General features: G+C 32.6%; 1 protein-coding gene across 1 annotated transcript; it reads left to right on the forward strand.

Moving 5' to 3' along the window:
- Nucleotides 1–11933: 11933 nt before the first annotated feature.
- On the forward strand, nucleotides 11934–17520 carry Ctu1 (Cytosolic thiouridylase subunit 1). The gene is made up of 4 exons (XM_088229371.1): nucleotides 11934–12300; nucleotides 14652–15191; nucleotides 15835–16039; nucleotides 17301–17520. Exons 1-4 carry the CDS (start codon nucleotides 12253–12255, stop codon nucleotides 17498–17500), a joined length of 993 nt encoding a protein of 330 aa, XP_088085497.1. The 5' UTR covers nucleotides 11934–12252; the 3' UTR covers nucleotides 17501–17520.
- Nucleotides 17521–18548: the final 1028 nt, after the last annotated feature.

Genomic DNA, 18548 nt, shown 5'->3' on the forward strand with positions numbered 1-18548 from the left:
ATCTATGTTTTCTTTGTTTGATAAAAATAAAATGCTAATGTAAGTTTTGAATCCAACATTACACCTAAATATTGAATTTCAGTGACTTCATTAAGTTTTTCATTTTCTATTACAATTGATGGTGTAATATCTATTCTTTTGTTTCCTATATTCATATATTTAGTTTTGTTAACATTTAATTTTAATTTATTAATTTTTAGCCACATTGATACACTATTAAGATCATGATTTAGTCTGTCCATAATTGTTTTATAATTTTCTCCCGATATATATATTAAGGCATCGTCTGCAAAGAGTCTTATTTTTGAATATTTTAATGTTTCGACAATATCATTTATGTATATAATAAACAAAACCGGTCCGAGAACCGATCCTTGTGGTACTCCCAATGAAATTTTGAGGGGCTCGGAAATTTCATCATTCACCTTCGTTATTTGGTATCTATCGCCAAGGTACTCTTCAAACCATTTTATAGTTTTTCCTTTTATTCCTATTTTTTTCAATTTTTTTATAATTATTTCTCGGTCTATTGTTTCGAAGGCTCTTTTAAAATCCAAGAAAACTGCAATTACGAACATGTTCTTATCGGTTTCCTCTTTCCAATCTTCTAAAACCAAGTTAATAGCCATTTCACAAGATTGATTGGTTCGAAATCCACATTGTTCTTTGCATAATACTTCCCATTGTTCCAAAAAATTAACTAACTCATTCTTTACAATATATTCCAATAATTGTTCATATTTTGGAAGGGTGTTTATGGGCCTGTATTCTTCACACTTCACTGCATTTTTTATTTTTGCTATTGGAATGACACATGATGTTTTCCATGATTTCGGGAAGACTCCATGCAATAACGATTCATTTATAATATCCAATAAGTAATTTCCTATGATGGGTAGAGTCTTTTCCAATAATTTAATTGTAATTCCATCTGGACTAGGTTTTGATTTAATTGTTTTAATTATTGCGTAAAGATCTTTTTGTGTTAATTTTTTGAATGTTAATTTGGTTTCCTGTTCTTCATCTAAGTTAAAATTATAATTTATATGTTCTATATTCTCATTTATCTCTTCCACGCTTCTTATAAAATATTTGTTAAATTTATTAGATATATTAGATCCCTATATTCCATTAGGAAATTGTATGTTTTCATTTATTTGTTTTTCTTTACTTTTTAACAATGATTTAATTGTATTCCAAATTTTTTTTGGATTCTCCTTTTCAGCTTCAATTTTTGTTTTAAAGTATTCATTTTTTCTCTTTTTTAATTCAATTAGGTATTTGTTTCTTTGCGATTTAAATTTATTCCAGTCTTCATTATTTTGAGTTATTTTTGCTATTTTATATAGTCTGTCCCTTTCGAACTGCATATTTTTAAATTTATTATTGTACCATTTGTTATGTATACTGTTAATTTTTATTTGTTTTATTGGTACAATGCTATCAAGAGAAAGTTTTATATTTTCAATAAATTTTTCTACTTTTAAATTAAATTCTAACTGTGTTATTTGATCCCATTTACACTGTTCTAATTTATATTTAAGTTCCTTCTCATCATATTGATTATAATTTCTGTATACTTTAGAATATGATATAGTAGATTTCTCTGTATTAAGTTTCTTTAACAAAATTTGTATGATAGTATGGTCCGTAATTTTTGGAGTGTCAAGTAGATTTATTCTTAATTCAAATACATTTGTTATGACCAGATCTATTAATGTTTTTGACGTTTGAGTTACTCTTGTAGATTCTTGGACAAGTTGTTTCATTCCGTTTGCATTTATAATATCTGTCAGCTTTTTGGTATAAATATCATTATTACTATGCATATTAATATTAAAATCACCGACTGTAATATTAGCTTCCTTCTCCCTGATGTTTTCTGTGCACCATCTTTCGAAATATGTTAAAAATCCACTTATACTTGTGCTTGGTGATCTATATAGTACAGATAAAAGCCCCTTTGTAAACCCTTTTTTAATATGAATTGCCAAATTCCAAGCTATTTTCTCATGTTGTTCATTTGTGACTATTTTATATACAATAAAATCTCTTATTAATATAATAACTCCTCCCGTGTGTCGACTGTGTGAGTTGCAGCGTATAGTTTTGTAGTTTGGAAAACTAATTTCGCAGTCTTCTATATTCTCCGTGATGTGGGTTTCGCTAAATATCATAATTTTAGGTTTATTCTTTTCCAAAAGTATTTCTATTTCTTCTTTGTGCGCAAGTAAGCTTTGTATATTTAGGTATATAATGTCATCAATTTGAGTTTTTTTCAAAAAAATGATATCTTTCCTTTTTCGATTTCCATTTTTCTTTTATATACTGGACACTCATAACTCCATGCAGGGTGATGGATATCCAATTTAAGTTTCAGTTTATTTACAGCATTTACGCAGTTAATACACTTAGTTTCTTGGCTATTATATTTACGATAAAATATTGAAACCTGACATATGTATGTTATTCATCTTTTCATGCCAATATGGAATCTCGCTATCATTGCGTTATACACGTACTGTTAGATATATATATATGTAAATAAATAAATAAAGTTTGTATCTAGTTCTACCTGTATTTTCTATATTTGTTTGTATTAATGTTATTTTTATATTGTCTTATTTAATTTCGTTTTCGATATTTTAATGTTTATAATATATTAATTTGTGTCTTTCAAAGCGTATACAAATTGTTTCAGCGTTAAATAAAAAATAAAATAAACTAAAATTAAAATAATCCCATTGGTGAATAAAAATAAAGCTTTAAGAGTTCTAAATAATCCTCACTATCCTCGAGGTAAAAAGTGTAAATAAAATAATAAAAATAAAGCTGATGGGCAGTTCGTGAATTTCAATGCAAAAACAACACTAAGATTTTCATGGTCTTTCAAACCGATACCGATTGTGTCTTTTGAGTTATTTAATCATGCGTTGTCGTCCTCGTGATGTAGTGGTCAGTGCGTTTGCCTACCATGCACGAGGCCTCGGGTTCGATTCCCGACATGATTGGCACGAAATATATATTTAAAAAGATGCTTTTACACTAGAATATTTCATAATTCCTGTAATTCCTTTCCTGAACCGTAAGACTGATCATCTTACCGTCATGTAACAAAAATGATCAAGACACACTGCGGTTGGTGTACCAATGCCGTGCCCTATGCATCATTAGGCGCGGAAAGGGAACATTATGATTAGAAACTGTCCAAATACGAATTATTAAAATTATACTTCATAAAAGAATTCAACTTTTCTCTCCAACCAATTATTTCAGGAAGCTGAACTTTTGAAGCTACGAAAAATCGATTGCTAAACATTTATTTCCCAGAAATTTTAATAAATCTAGTTCAAAGATTGAATAGTCTACTTGAAATCCCTTATTGTAAATCCAGACTCTGGCAAAGACACTCTTCATAGCTCTAAAACTGTTCAATGCATTTCATGAGGACAATTACTTTTATTATATCCATTTATTTATTTTTTTCTTTTTTACTATGTAAAGTTTCACTTTTTATTTTGCATGGCAGTATGCTTCTTACTGTTTCTAAATGTATACAAAAAAGCATTGTTTATCTTTTAAATTTTTACGCACTATGTTTGTACTTACCTGTATATTTTTTGTAAATGCCCCTTGGGCGTATTGTAAAATTAAATAAATAAATAAATAAATAAAATATGAAATATAGAGATTAATTATTTGAATTTGTTGCGATTTAATTTTTTATTGAAATTATGGACAAAAAAGCTCTTTTTTTAAATGAATAACATGTACTTTTATTATAATTTTCTCATTTTTATTGACGAAAAAATTGTTCTAACAATTATATTATATAACAATTAACACGTATTTTTTTTGTTATCATTTATTTATTTATTAACGGACATTGTCCATGTATACAATTTATAGGGTTTAAATATTACAATAAAAGAATAGTTAAAAACATAAAAAAAAATAAAAGAAGCATTGACAAACATAAGGTACATCGAGACAAGATCTGGACTATTTATTTAGTGCTCGTTAAAATCGTTGTAAACCTAAACCAAAAAAGTCCAGATCTTGTCTTGAGTTAACAATACGACAAAGACGGGTCATTGGAGAATTAAGGCCATAGTTTGTTCTATGCTGATCGATGAACAGTACTTCATTGTTTCTCAATCTACGAGTCAGAATATTGAATTTTACTTGTCCCAGTAATGATGGAACATCGATTATACCATTTAGTATGCCAAACATATATATATGGAGTCATTATTAGTTCTACGTTTTTGCAGACTAGAAATATTTAACATTGACTCTATTTCAGCATAAGAATAATTATCTCTCTCTATTATTTAACCACACCCGATGGTGCAAAGGGCGCTGCATTTGGTGTACTGTCTGTTACATAAGGGTAATGTGATCAGTTTTATTATTTAGGTGCCAGTCTAGGGATATTTCAATATTCCAGTTAAAACCCACCCAAAAATCAATATTTCATGTCGACCTTGCTAGAAATCGAACCAGGCACCTCAAATATGATTAGAGAACGCGTCAACCACTACACTACGAGGACTTATCTCTACTCAATTTCCCTTCTCACGATTTTTACCAGAAAGTTGAAAGTAGCAATCCAAACTACTATCTATAATAAGGATGGTATTCCCATCATAATTTTACCACTATGCCTAGGCGTAACTTTGTACCAGGTTTATTCTATTATTTCGTTCTATTTTAATTTCACGCACAGAAATACAATCTCCATCTGTCATTTTCATTTACTCAAACATTTGTTCACGTTATGGTTACTAAACCGGTCGAGTTAAATAGTTTATCGGTGCATAGAATATACATCGTGAAGTTCTTTAGATAATCATCAATATATCAATATTGCATGGTGTGAATTTTCTTAGAAAATGGCGCCCGGAAACCTCTTTTTCTCAGTACAGGCGTAGTTATGTGCGGAATAAATCAAACAAACGCAACAATAAAATAATTGTTAAATTATGATATTATTGTCGTTAGGTAGGTAGACGACGATACACAAAGTAGATACTTTCCTTAGATTTAAACTTATATAAAAACACTGCGCAATGCGATTTTCTAAATACATACCTAATTGCTTATTGTTTTCACTGGAAAATAAACACAATACTGAATGCATTTTATCTTTTAGAAAGTTTAATTTTAATTTTTGTGTTCTCACCAGGAATCGAACCCAGAACCTTCCATTTGTGAGCCAAATGTCTTAACCACTACACCACGAAGGCCGCCGAATTTAACCCTTAGACTGCTAAACAACGATATATCGTTGTTGTTAATCCCTATCATAAAGTTCTAACTAGACTGATGCTGACGTCATAATCCCCAACCGCCAGTGGTATAAAACATTTTCAAAACATAAAAATGACTTATTCGACGGGTTATTATTCAGTTTCGTACCTATTTCAGCCCTACGGAAAATTTATTGCAAAAAATGTTTTCTTACGCGCGGTAAAAATTCGAGCATTAAATTATACGGCAAAGTTTCTTGAAAATTAATAAAAAATAATATAAAATATTTTAATAAAAACGAACTACTTTGAACGACGTCACTTGTTCATATGAATCAACCAATGATAAGAGGGTTGTGGAAGATTTCCGGTTTTCTAATCGTCAATGGAGCAATCAACAGAACAAATCAAGAAGAAGCGGAAGAGAACTTGCGACGTCACACGCGGATTAATTTCGGAAATAAAAAACTTTAAAAATCGTAGCGCCGATAATACGATACATCAAAATTTAAAAAAAAGCTTTGTTTAGTATTTTATTAACAAATATATATATTTTTTTGAACAACTAAATTTCCTCATTATACATTTACTTATGATGTTTAAATTTTCAGTGCTTTAAAAAAAAGAGAAACAACTTAACACAGGAAACTTCTAGCTAGCCGGGACCGGAAACAGGGAATTTTTTACATTGCAAAAACAGTGAAATAAAAAATAAATCATTAAAATATTTAGAATTTTCAATCACTTATATGATATTTGAGAAAAATAATTACATTTTGTGTCTTCCCTACTATTATACCCGATCCAGTGATTACAAAAATATTGATGTATTTCCGTAATGAATAACTAATTGAATACTTTACCTTTAATATAATAACTCTTATCTAGTAAGGTCCCTATATCACCGGAAAACCCCGTAATTAAGAATATAAACAAATAAGTAAAGAGCCATAAAATATAAAAATAATTCACCATGGAACCTAAATGATTGTCAATTAGGACGTTTGAATATTAAAAAAATCATTTGTTGATTTATTATAATGGGTACCTACAGTAATGTGAAATTTAAATGTTTTAGCTGTTCATTAGGTAGTAATTATTACTCTACAAACAAAACGTAATTATTACTATATAAACTCTATTCTGAAAACTATTCTACAAACAAAACGTAATTGTGGTAAATAAAGTATATCAGCTCGATCTTGATCCAAAAATATTTTAGAAATGCTTCTTAGATTTTGAGCTCTTCAAAAAAGTCATATAAATTATCATCACTATCACTTAGAAGTTGATCGTTATTGTCGAATTCACTTTCGGAATAGGTTGAGCTGCTAAGCTTCCGAGTTTCTAGGTGAGGTATTATTATTTCTATATCACTTTTAATATCCGTTATCATTTTGAATAATATACTTTGTATATTTATTCACAATAAAAATGACCCTTTGCAGAGTTAACTTGTCAGTTAGAGTAACAAAGTAAGATTAAAAATATATAGAAATGTACACAATATGTAATTTACCACAACTGTTTGTAATTTCAGCAACTATTGTCTATCTCGCTCAATCCATTATGCGTGAACTAGCTATTAGTGAAACGGAATATTTTTCTTGGAAGTGATATCAATTTGTGCGACAGTTGTACGAAAACATTATTTTTGAAATTAAAATTATATTACAACATCTACCAAGAAATAACATCACTTCTTAGTACATTTACCCGTTATCATGAAATATCAATCTAAATAACTCTATACAAACATTTGGTCATACTCAAAATATTGTTGATCGAAATAACTTGCATAAAATTTTTTAAGTATTTTTAGGCATTACCTAGGGGGTGAAATAATTTATCCAGATGAAACTCGCCGAATTCGATAAAGGTTTCAGCTCTTTTAGTTTGCAAAAGTCAACAGATGCAAGAGTTGAGGTAATGTAAAAATAATCATGAATGGTGAATATTTCGCAGTGTATAAAGTGGTCATTTAAAACAGCCAATGACAGATCAAAAGTCCTGTAAATGCCTAGACTTCCACATTCCCTTGGCAGAAATGTGTTCCCTCTCTGTTGCAACAAATTTCAAGATTTATTTTACTCAAATTTTGTTTAGATGGAAGTGGTAGGTTTGATAATAAGGGCACTTTGCCCCGCAATCAACAAAAAACCATCATAATACTGTCATTTCAATAATAATTATTAAAACAATGCGCCTTGAGATTGCTGTGCGAGATCATTTTTATTTTCGATTAAGAAAGGGTTTACAACCGCTGTACGAGAATGTGTTGCGGGCGGCACGAATTGTCTATCTTGCTCACTCCACTGGGCTTGAATTAGATATTTATGAAATGGAAGATTTTTCTTGGAATTGCTATTAATTTTTAAAACAGTAGTGTGTTTGGAAAACAACGTATTCGATAAAATATTTTTAAAATGTATTGATAATACTATCAAAGTCATAGAAAAATGATATATTTCACCGTTTTTGTCCGTGGGTTACATGTCATTTATAATGCGCGGTTTTTTAATTACGCATTTATCATTGGACGTTTTTCCGGCGATTTTAAAACTTTTAATATTGTCGAAGTGCTATTGATATGCGACTGAGGAAAAAACATTAAAAATGAGTTTTTGTTGCACCGTCACTCGACAAAACCGTCTTGTCAAGAGCTCTTTAAAAGTAAGTATGATATTAATATCTCATCCACTGCATAGTGCTTACAATAGTTTAAACTGATTAATTGTTAAATATCACAAACATTATACTATTATTGAATTGAATTGATTGAATTATGGTTTATTTACAGAACGAAAAGGCTGTTGATAATATATCGGTATAATAAACCAATACTTTAACCCCAGAGGCTCTTATACTTCACAAAAGTTAACAGATGGAAGAGTTGAGGAAATGAAGATGTTTAAACATAGGCAGAACGCTTAATGTTACACAGTTTGTAAAGTGGCCACTTCAACCAGCCAATGACAGTACATAAGCCCTAGACTTCCATATGTCCTTCCCAAAATGTTTTCCCTTTGTAGCAACAAATTTTGATTTGAATATCGGATACTTTTTACCATGAGAAATCCCGCTAGTCGAAAAGCTAGTAAGTCATAAAACAGTTTTATTTATTTGTTTCAGAGTTCAGAGACAAAATAATGCACCGGACTCTGATCTCCAGTCAATTGACATGAATTATTTGTCATCACATCATCTGACATCACATTATCTGACTTTCTTGGCAAAAATAGCCCGTAATTTTTATTATTTATTGAAAATAAATATACTGAGTAATAATAACAAGATATTTTATTTAATATTAATATTTTTAAGAAGCTTCGTGTTTTTTGTTTTTTTTGGTTTGTGTTTTTTTTGTTTCGTTTTTTTTGTTTTTTTTCCTTTTTTTTGTTTTTTCTTGTTTTTGTTTTTTTGTATTTTTTGTTTTTGTTTTTTTTTGCTAAATAAATCCAAACTTGCATGATGTTTGTTTTTTACAAAAAAAAAACAAACATCATTCAAGTTTGTTGGATGGTAACTAGGAAGTTTGCTTTAAGCTTGCCCCAAGTTTATAGAGTTGCAATCTCAAACTTGGGTCAAGCTTGAACTCTTGATACTTCAAACTTGATACAAGCTTGAGGCAAGTTTAAATTGCTGTCTGGAAAGGTGTTACCAAAGGCATCCCTTCACACTGGTCCGAACAGGACATTGTGGAGAGTGCCGAGGTACCTCATGGATTCGGAAAAGTTATCAAGTCAGTCGTCGAGACTGAATTACAGATCAAGTAATGGTGACGTAGTCGAATGGAAACCCTCCCGCACGGTGGTTTTGACCTTCGACTCGAAATCTCTACCTTCCCAAATTTCCATCTTCAATGTGTCCCTCTCCGTAGAACTCTACGTGTTTCCAACTATTCAGTATTTTAAAAGCTGTAAGTACGGACATACAAAGACTGTCTGTAGATCCCTTGTGCGCTGTTACAAGTGTGGCTCCTTACACAGTGGGGAATCCTGCACGGTGGCGGCAGAAGATATAAAATGCCTTAATTGTTTTGGTAACCACTCTGCCACCAGCAAGCTGTGCCCTGAGCTTAAAGGGCAACAAAACATAAAACACACGATGGCTGAAAGAAACATTTCATAAATAGAAGCTTCCAAAATGTTCGGAAAAGCGACGATTTCTTATGCAGAAACCGTCTCTAAAACAACAAAACCGAATGTCAATGTTGTTATTCAACCCTCCGCGCCAATATCCTACAAAAAAACAGTAGAGAGAAAGTCGAGGTCAAAAAACTACCTTCCAAATCTAATGTTCCTGATCATGATCCTTCACTTCTGTATTTACCGAATGGACAACTTCCATCTGGTTCTAATGGGAGCGCTTTTCTTAGCTCAGTCCCAACATCGAACAATACAATTATATCTACCATATTAAGTATTTTAGTATCGATCCTTCAAAATAACCCACAAATACCGTCCAACGTCGCCCATCAACTCCTAAATATAACCTCCCTACTTAACCACCAGTGGAACAGCCATAGCATTTTAAATAAAAAAGAAGACCTCTTACATACATTGCAAGAAGAATCTATCTCAATTGCGGCCATTTCGGAGACGTGGATGGTCCCGGGATCTACGATTAGATTCCGGGGATTCCACTGTCTACGAAATGATCGTGAGGATGGGAAGGGTGGCTCTGCCCTCTTCATCAAAAACTCCCTTCCCTTTATCCCTATCAATGTCAAGACTGATGGCTGTCCTTTCCAAGTGACAGCTGCAAAGGTTAATGACTTGACCATGCTTTCCATGTATATCTCCCTAACCAACAAACCCTCAAAATCGATACTTTTATCTTTGTTCCAAAAATTGACCCCTCAGTTCCTTATCCTGGGTGACTTTAATGCTCGCCATGCCCTGTGGGGTGCTCTGACATGCGACATGGTAGGAAGAGATATTAATGATCTCTTGGATGATCTAAATATGTGTGTTCGTAATGATGGCTCCGCGACGCGCCTTCAGCTGCCAAATCAGCGACCCAGTGCAGTGGATCTCACCATCTCCAGCGCTGCAATGGCACCATCAGTGCAATGGTCAATTAAGGTAGACACTATTGGTGGTGATCATTACCCTATAGAAGTCAACCTCATATCCAGCCATAGATATTGCCAAAGTGGCCTATCCCCTGGGGGAAGGCGAAGACCGAGATGCATTACAGAAAGAGTTAAATGGAGATACTTATCTGACGACATTGAACTCAAAGTGAAAGAGCTGCCCACCGCGACGAAAGATAATGTAGTGAAGTGGTATGAAGCATTATCATCATGCATCTTCGAAACAGCAGACAAATAACTGGAATGAGTCTCCTTATTGGTACCAGTTTACGAATAGAAGCTGGTTAGATCATAGCTTCAGTTTAGATGAACTGAAGACTATTCTGGCCCGGCTCACAGACTCAGCTCCAGCGATTGACGATATTCTGTATAGTTTTATCCAACATAACAGTGGTCCTACCCTCTCCTACAACCTATCATTGATCAACATGATCTTGGAATCAGAAAACATCCCTCCTTCATGGAAAACCCAATCCATTATCCCTATCCTTAAACCCAAAAAAGACCCAAATTTTGGGTCTTCCTACCGCCCCATAGCCCTCTCCTCCACACTGTTGAAAGTGGCGGAACATATGGTGAGACAACGCTTGGACTGGTTTGTGGAGAGCTCGAAAACTCTCCCCAAGTCTCAATTTGGATTCAGGAAAAGAAAGAGCATTATTGAAATCATGTCGGTTTTGACATATGATATCAGAGCCGCTCTTACTAAGAAAGAATTCTTAATAGGTGTCTGTCTGGGCATAAGTGGTGCATATGACAATGTTATTATCCATATTCTAGAAGCTAAAATGCTATGAATTGGAATCCCGCGAAAACTCACTTCCTTTATAGCGAATTTGATTCTTTCAAGAAAGGTAGAAATCAGTGTTCGCGGTCATGCTGTGGTGGAGAGAGAGTTGAGCAAGAGAAAACTCAGGGTTCTGTCCTGAGCCTGATTCTCTTCAATATCTATACGCATGACATCAGCGGAATTGTTCCTTCAGAGACAAGTTTGCTCCAGTACGCGGACGACTTCTTTATACATGCATATGGAAGGACCCAAAGAATCTAGAAAATACTCTAAATTTAGGTATGAGAAACATCAAGAATCGGTTAGTGGAACAGGGCTTGGATCTATCGACTGGTAAAAGTAATACCATAACCTTCTGTAAACAGCGAAAAATCCTAACCATAAAAATTCAAAACGGATATGAGATAGTACCTTTTACGTCCCAGATTAAGTTCTTAGGAGTAATTCTGGACACTCATCTTACATGGAACTCATACATAAATCATATAGTAAACAAGGGTCAAGCCGGATTGAATACGTTAAAAGCAGTCTCGAGAGTACGGCGGGGGAGTCACCCTTTTGTACTGAGACTTTTTTATACTGCGTATATCCGGAGCCATCTCGATTATGCCTCGTTCCTTTTAGAACCATACCAAAAAAGAATCTCCAAAGACTTGACCGGATCCAATCACAAAGTATGAGACTAGTCGTCAGAGCCATGAAGTCATCTCCAATTAACGCTTTACAGGTAGAAGCTTATGTGTAAATATGAAAAAAAACAAAAATACTCGACACTGGCCAGAACACCCGAGTTGAGACGTGAAAAGGCCATGAAAAAACGAAGAAGAAGAAGAAGAATTGTACTGTCAAGAGTGTCAAGAACTGTCAAAAATCGAAGCATTACATTAACCATTGTTCTTAATTTATTTGTATCTTTTGAATTTCACGTGTTACTTGATACAGAGATAATGTTCATTGTTTGTTTTACAAAATGACAATTGACATACAATTTCATGTTTATTTATAGCGTAGCGATACTTATTAGAAAAGTAAATCATTTATAAAATTCGCGTTAAGTAAAACATTGCTATCTCTAATAATACTGCAATAATATAATTTGAGATTTATACAAGATGCCCGTGTCGTGTTCCAAAGGATGTGGGAAAAACGCAGTATTAAAGGTAAAAGAAAAGTCGTCACATGGTATAGTCAGCTGTCGTAAAATGCGCGGAGAGGTAAGAAGAGTGAAGTCACCGGCCTGTACAAACAAAACTGTCATCGTGTTTAAAGTTTTGAATGGGTTTCCATTACTAACACAATACTTAATTACCAACAGGCCTTGCTTTCCCTGAGTTATCTTAACACAAAGAATATTGATTGATCTAGAGATGTCGCTAAGGAGAATTTGAACTGACAATTATTACAATCCCGTTTGGCTATCTTTGAATCTTTCCCTATCTCTTATAAGCACATCTTATGATGGTCATACTATAGTAGCTTACTATAATAGCTACCACAGCTTTAATTACATTCACAGAAGAAGTAAATACCACAGATCAATGGGCTTCTGATAATATAGGTTCTATAATTTTAAACAAGGTAGAAGTTTTTAAATATTTAATTAAGCTCGATGTAAACAAAGGTGCAGGCAGCGATGGGATTCCACCTTTATTCGTTGTACGCTGTGCGCAATCTCTAGTGACTCCTCTGACTTTACTTTTTAACAGATCACTTAAAGAAGGAATTTTTCCTCAAAAGTTTAAGGAAGCACTTGTCATTCCAATACACAAGTCGGGAGCAAAAAATTTAGCCAAAAACTATCGCCCAATCTCAATTTTGTCGGTATTTAGTAAACTTTTTGAGAAAATAATATACGATTGCATATATCCCCTTATTTTGAAATATATTCCAAATCAACAGCACGGTTTCCTAAAACAACGGTCAGTTTTATCAAATCCTACAATTTTCACAGATTTTGCCATGCAAAACTTGCGTAGTAACAATCAGACAGATGTCATATACACCGACTATTCCAAAGCATCTGACAGGGTAAATCATCAAATTTTAATAAATAAATAAATTACGGTGCATGGGTATCCACGGGGATTTATTCAAATGGTTTACATCATACCTAGAAAAAAGGTTACAAAGTGTAACTATTGAAGGCTATAATTCACACTTTGTAACTATACCTTCTGTTGTACCACAGGGTTCTCACCTGGGCCCTCTACTATTTAACGCATATACTTATGACATAAACAAATGCTTTAAATATTTTAAATTCATATCCTTTGCTGATGACATGAAAATTTACGCCTGCATTAAATCTCACGCTGACTGCAAAAATGCAAGAAGATCTCGACAGACTTTTTCAGTATTGTAATCAAAATTTACTGGAATTAAATATTAGTAAATGTCATTCATTTTGTATTTCGCGCAAACAAACAACAATCAGCTTTCCTTACTCTTTTAATAATACCCCGATCTCTATAACAGATAGTCAAATTCGCAACTTAGGTGTTATTATTGATACGAAACTAATGTTTAATATTCATATTGAATCAGTCCTAAAAAAACATATAAAATGGTCGGACTTATTATGCGAGTATCAAAACCTTTTAAACATGCAGAGACATATGAAAAACTCTACAAAACATTTGTTCGTCCCCAGGTAGAATACTGTACTCCTATTTGGTCACCTTACTATAATGTAAGTATTAATAGACTAGAAAGGGTCCAACAATTTTTTTTTAAGCAGGTCAACTACCGGTTAAACATTAACTTTTCTAATCATGCTGAAAGTATGCAGTACCATGGAATAAACTCTCTTAAAAATCGAAGAATAATGTTGGACCAGTTATTTTTATTCAAATTAATAAATAATAAAATTGATTCTCCTAACCTACTAGAAAGACTTCCATTCCGTGTGCCATCTAGACCGACAAGACAAAATCTTTTGTTTTACTCTGAAAACGCGTCAACAAACTATTTTAAACAATCTACAATACCTAGAATATGCGACCAATATAACAATATATTTACCGAGGCTGATATTTTTTGTGACAATGTTTGTAAATTTAGGTCAAAAATTATAGAAATTTTGAGAGAAGCAGACTTTATTATTATTATTATATAAATATTTTTTCATTTAGTTTCTTTTACATTTATTATATTGAACATAATTAAAATTATTGTATTAAGGTAAACATTTTTTTTTGGTGTGTGCATGAGTTTCTTGCACTAATATACAAAGAAATAGGCAATATAAGTGTACATACTGTTTGTTTACCTAATAAAATAAATAAATAAATAATATATAGTCTTTGACTCTAAAGCAAAAGATGGTTATGAGAGCTTTGTCAGTTCTAAGAAACTGATATTGGAAAAAAAACTGTTTTATAGTATAGTGACAAACAAATTAAAGATCGTGTATGTAGTTCCGAGTTCAATTTACTATATGAATACGACAATCAGGTATAATTTATATTGGGGCCATAGTTAACATAATATACATACCTCATTTTTATTTTAGAGACCCAAAACCGGTGATGCTCTTTGTAAAGAGTGTTTCTATCATGCCTTTGAAAGTGAGATACATCACACCATTACTGAAGGTGCACTTTTTCACAGAGGAGATTTAGTGGCTGTTGCAGCATCAGGAGGAAAGGATTCCACTGTACTTGCGTATGTCCTTAAACTGTTGAATGCCAAATACAATTATGGATTGAATTTAATGCTTTCAATCTATTGTATTGGCATTACAGGATACAGAGATGACAGTTTAGAAACTGTGAAAAAAAATCGAGATGACTATGAAATTCCTTTGAAAACTCTCTCTTATAAAGAATTGTACGGTTGGACAATGGACGAAATAGTCAACGTAATAGGAAGAAAAAACAACTGCACTTTTTGCGGTGTATTCCGAAGACAAGCTTTGGACCGAGGTGCTGCGTTGCTCAATGTAAATTGTGTTGCTACGGGACATAATGCTGACGATATTGCGGAGACCGTCCTTATGAACATTTTGAGAGGAGACATAGCGAGATTACAAAGGTGCACTTCTATAGTAACAGTAAGTTAATAAATATTTGTATACAACCACTTACCAAATTTTCTATGTCTACCGGTTCCAAGATGTACCAGTCTCTTCGTCAGGACACCAATTAAACCAACATGAAAAAACCCACCTTCACCATAATTGTTGCACTAAAGTATAAAACAAACATGACGTGCATTTTAATAAGCAACCTTTACATGCACTGATTAGGTTATGAACATATTTTATGTTGTGGATTTAAAAAATGTTTATATATGGAAGATTTAGTTTACTTTGGGTGACAGTAATTTTTTTGTTGACAATTAATTTTTTGGATAAAAAAATACATGTAGATTGGTTTGGTGAGGTGGGTTGATTTTATGATGAACATATTTAAAAATCCTATAGAATAAGAGTATGAGTATATAATCGATAAATTTATTTAGTCCAGAAAAGCTGTATGAATGACGAAGGAGCTAGGATTGCTTGCCAAGGTACATATTATCGTGTTCCAACCCATCTGCCTACGTAGAATAATCATGTAATAATTAGTTAGTTGCTTAACTAGATGCTCAAAGGTCCTGGATCAAAATCGAGATTTTTTTATTCACATAACAAGTGTAATTGACTGCTGTGGTGATTTTTCTCTCTATATTTCTAAATTTAGTATGTATTTTAGGGTAGTGATGATGGGATTCCGAGGGTAAAGCCGCTTAAATATACATATGAAAAAGAAATAGTTATGTATGCATACTTCAAAAAGTTAGTATATTTTTCTACAGAATGTATTTATGCTCCTAATGCATATCGTGGCTATGCGAGAGCACTATTGAAAGATTTTGAAAAAGTTAGACCATCATCAATTATGGACATTCTTCATTCAGGTATTCTTACATACTTATTTTGATCTAGAATATATATATAATTTTATCAATACATTTCCATTATTGACATACTGACACGCAATTTTGTGGATTTTCTTTTCATAATTCAGTTTATTATAACAGGTTTTGGAGCTCAAAATGAAAAAAATGTCAAGTTAAATTTAATTTATCAATAAAATTTAAAACATAATTTTTATAAAATAATTGAGATATCGATTCCACCTGAATTGTGGATCCTCCTCATTGGGTTCACACCCTTTATAGTACCACTTCGAGCATTCAGTGCCCTGGACCCATTCTTCACCCAAGATATACCTCTGATTACGGGATCCACGAAGTTCGGAATGAGATCTTTTTCTGAGCGTATTTCTTGGTATCTTTACTTATTTCCTTTTTCTTTTCTTTTTTATAATTAACATATTAGTGAAATAATTCTGATTATATTTTGTGTCAATTACTATAATACTTTATGTACTTCTTAACCAAATATTGTATTGGGCGTTCATTAAATAAGTATTGATTGGGCTTTTATTGTATTGGGCGTTCATCAAATAAGTATTGAAGGTAGTAGCGGCAGTCAGTAGACATTAAAAAAAATGTTATTTCTTCTACTGTCTATAGTCTTATAAATATTTCATCCCAAGAGCATCGTTGAGAAATTCTTGACCAATTACTTACCATGGCTTAAAAAAAATAACCTGATTTGGATTATATTATACAAATCAAAATAATGTCCATTTGCCTCAGCAGATAATATATACTTTTTTGTGGTGTGAAACAAAGATGTTACTAGCTGTATCACTTTAATCAACATGTCGAGTCACGCAGGCATGCCATTGATCCGATTATAACATAACCTCACCAAATTCAAAACTTTGGCAGCACAATATTTTCTATTGAAGTAACGCTAAATATTATGAACACTCACCCACTACAGCTCAGTTGTCTTAAATAATACCCAAAAAAATATATTAAAACACTTGACGTCTGCCGATGGAAATTTTTGTAGTACCAGCAAGTATATTTTGTATGATTTGACATAAAAAAACCTTAGCAATGTGCCGGTATGGCCTCCTGTCGGTTTGCTCCAGGTTTACCCTATACTTAGTAATTTTGATATTATACTAATAACTTTAAGTTGTTCCTTGAGGTACTGCCGCTGAGTTGTTTATAATATGCAGTTTACAATTACCTACTAGGCTAAAGAATTTATTCAACCAGTTACAAATTATATGAAAAAAAAAAAAAACCTTTTTTTTAGGTGAAAAGCTTTCTCTGAAAGAGACCATAAAATTACCACAAAGGGGAAAATGTCAAAGATGTTATTTTGTATCATCACAGGAAACTTGCAAGGCTTGTGTTCTACTTGAAGGTTTAAATAAAGGTTTACCTCGGCTGGGAGTAGGAAAGAGTTCAAAAATTAAAAAGATAATGGCAGAAAATGTAATGTCACCTTTATAATAAACTCATGATACATATTACATAGCTTTTTTATATGAAGATTTGGATAAATGAGACATGAAGTAAACATTTTATGTGTGTTACTTTTTTACAAAATGTATATTAATGTAAGTACCAGGAGTGTGCGGTGAGGTTTTTGATTAGGGAATCAATCACTTGGTACTAGGTACATACGAGGTGTGTTCAGAAAAAAATGGGGTTTTTTTAATTTAGCTGGTTTGGAGAGTCCGATTTATTTTAAAAAAAATTATGTTGGTATACATGCCCCTAAAGTATGCTAAAATTTTCAGCTGTGTTAATTGTTTACTTTGTGGCAGGTGGCAGCCTCTTAGGTTAGACGTGTTTTTATAAGCTTGGCAATTTTCGTTTGTTAAAAAAAATGGATCAATGAATTTGTATCAAATTTTGTACAAAAATTTCAATAAAGTGTAACAAAGTATGTGAAATGTTTGAACACCCACATTTCCTCAACTCTTCTATCTATTGACTTTTGTAAAGTAAAAGAGCTGAAACCTTTATCACGTGGGTGAGATCCATCCAGCTGAACCAAATCACCTACTAGGCAACGCCTGAAAACAATTTTCCAATTTTTATACTTCTTATTTTACCAGGTAGTTAATTCAACAATGTTTGAATATGTCCAAATGCTTGCAGACTGGCTTTCCTCCCTAGGGACTTATTTATATTTAAATTTATTTCAACAGAGAGGGATAACATTTTTGAAAAGGGAATATGGAAGTCTAGGCATTTACAGGGCTTATGACCTGTCATTGGCTGGTTCACGTGGCCACTTTACATACTGTGCCTAGACTTCCATATTCCCTTCTCAAAAATGTTTTCCTTCTCTGTTGAAATAAATTTAAATATTTATACTTCCATTTACATATCGTACCTTCGGTGAGACATGGGCACAATTGATGTTAAAAATTGAATGTTGAATGAGTTAAGTATGCCAATGTGCCTTAAAAACATCCTTTTATCTAGAGGTATTAAGTTCAGTCTCATTTTGCCAGAGGGCCATACTGCCTTTCTTAAATTGGTGCGTTTT

The sequence above is a fragment of the Micrasema longulum genome, unplaced genomic scaffold (genome assembly GCF_059751315.1).
Source record: "Micrasema longulum isolate JH-2025_06_02 unplaced genomic scaffold, ASM5975131v1 h1tg000663l, whole genome shotgun sequence".
NCBI lineage: Eukaryota > Metazoa > Arthropoda > Insecta > Trichoptera > Brachycentridae > Micrasema > Micrasema longulum.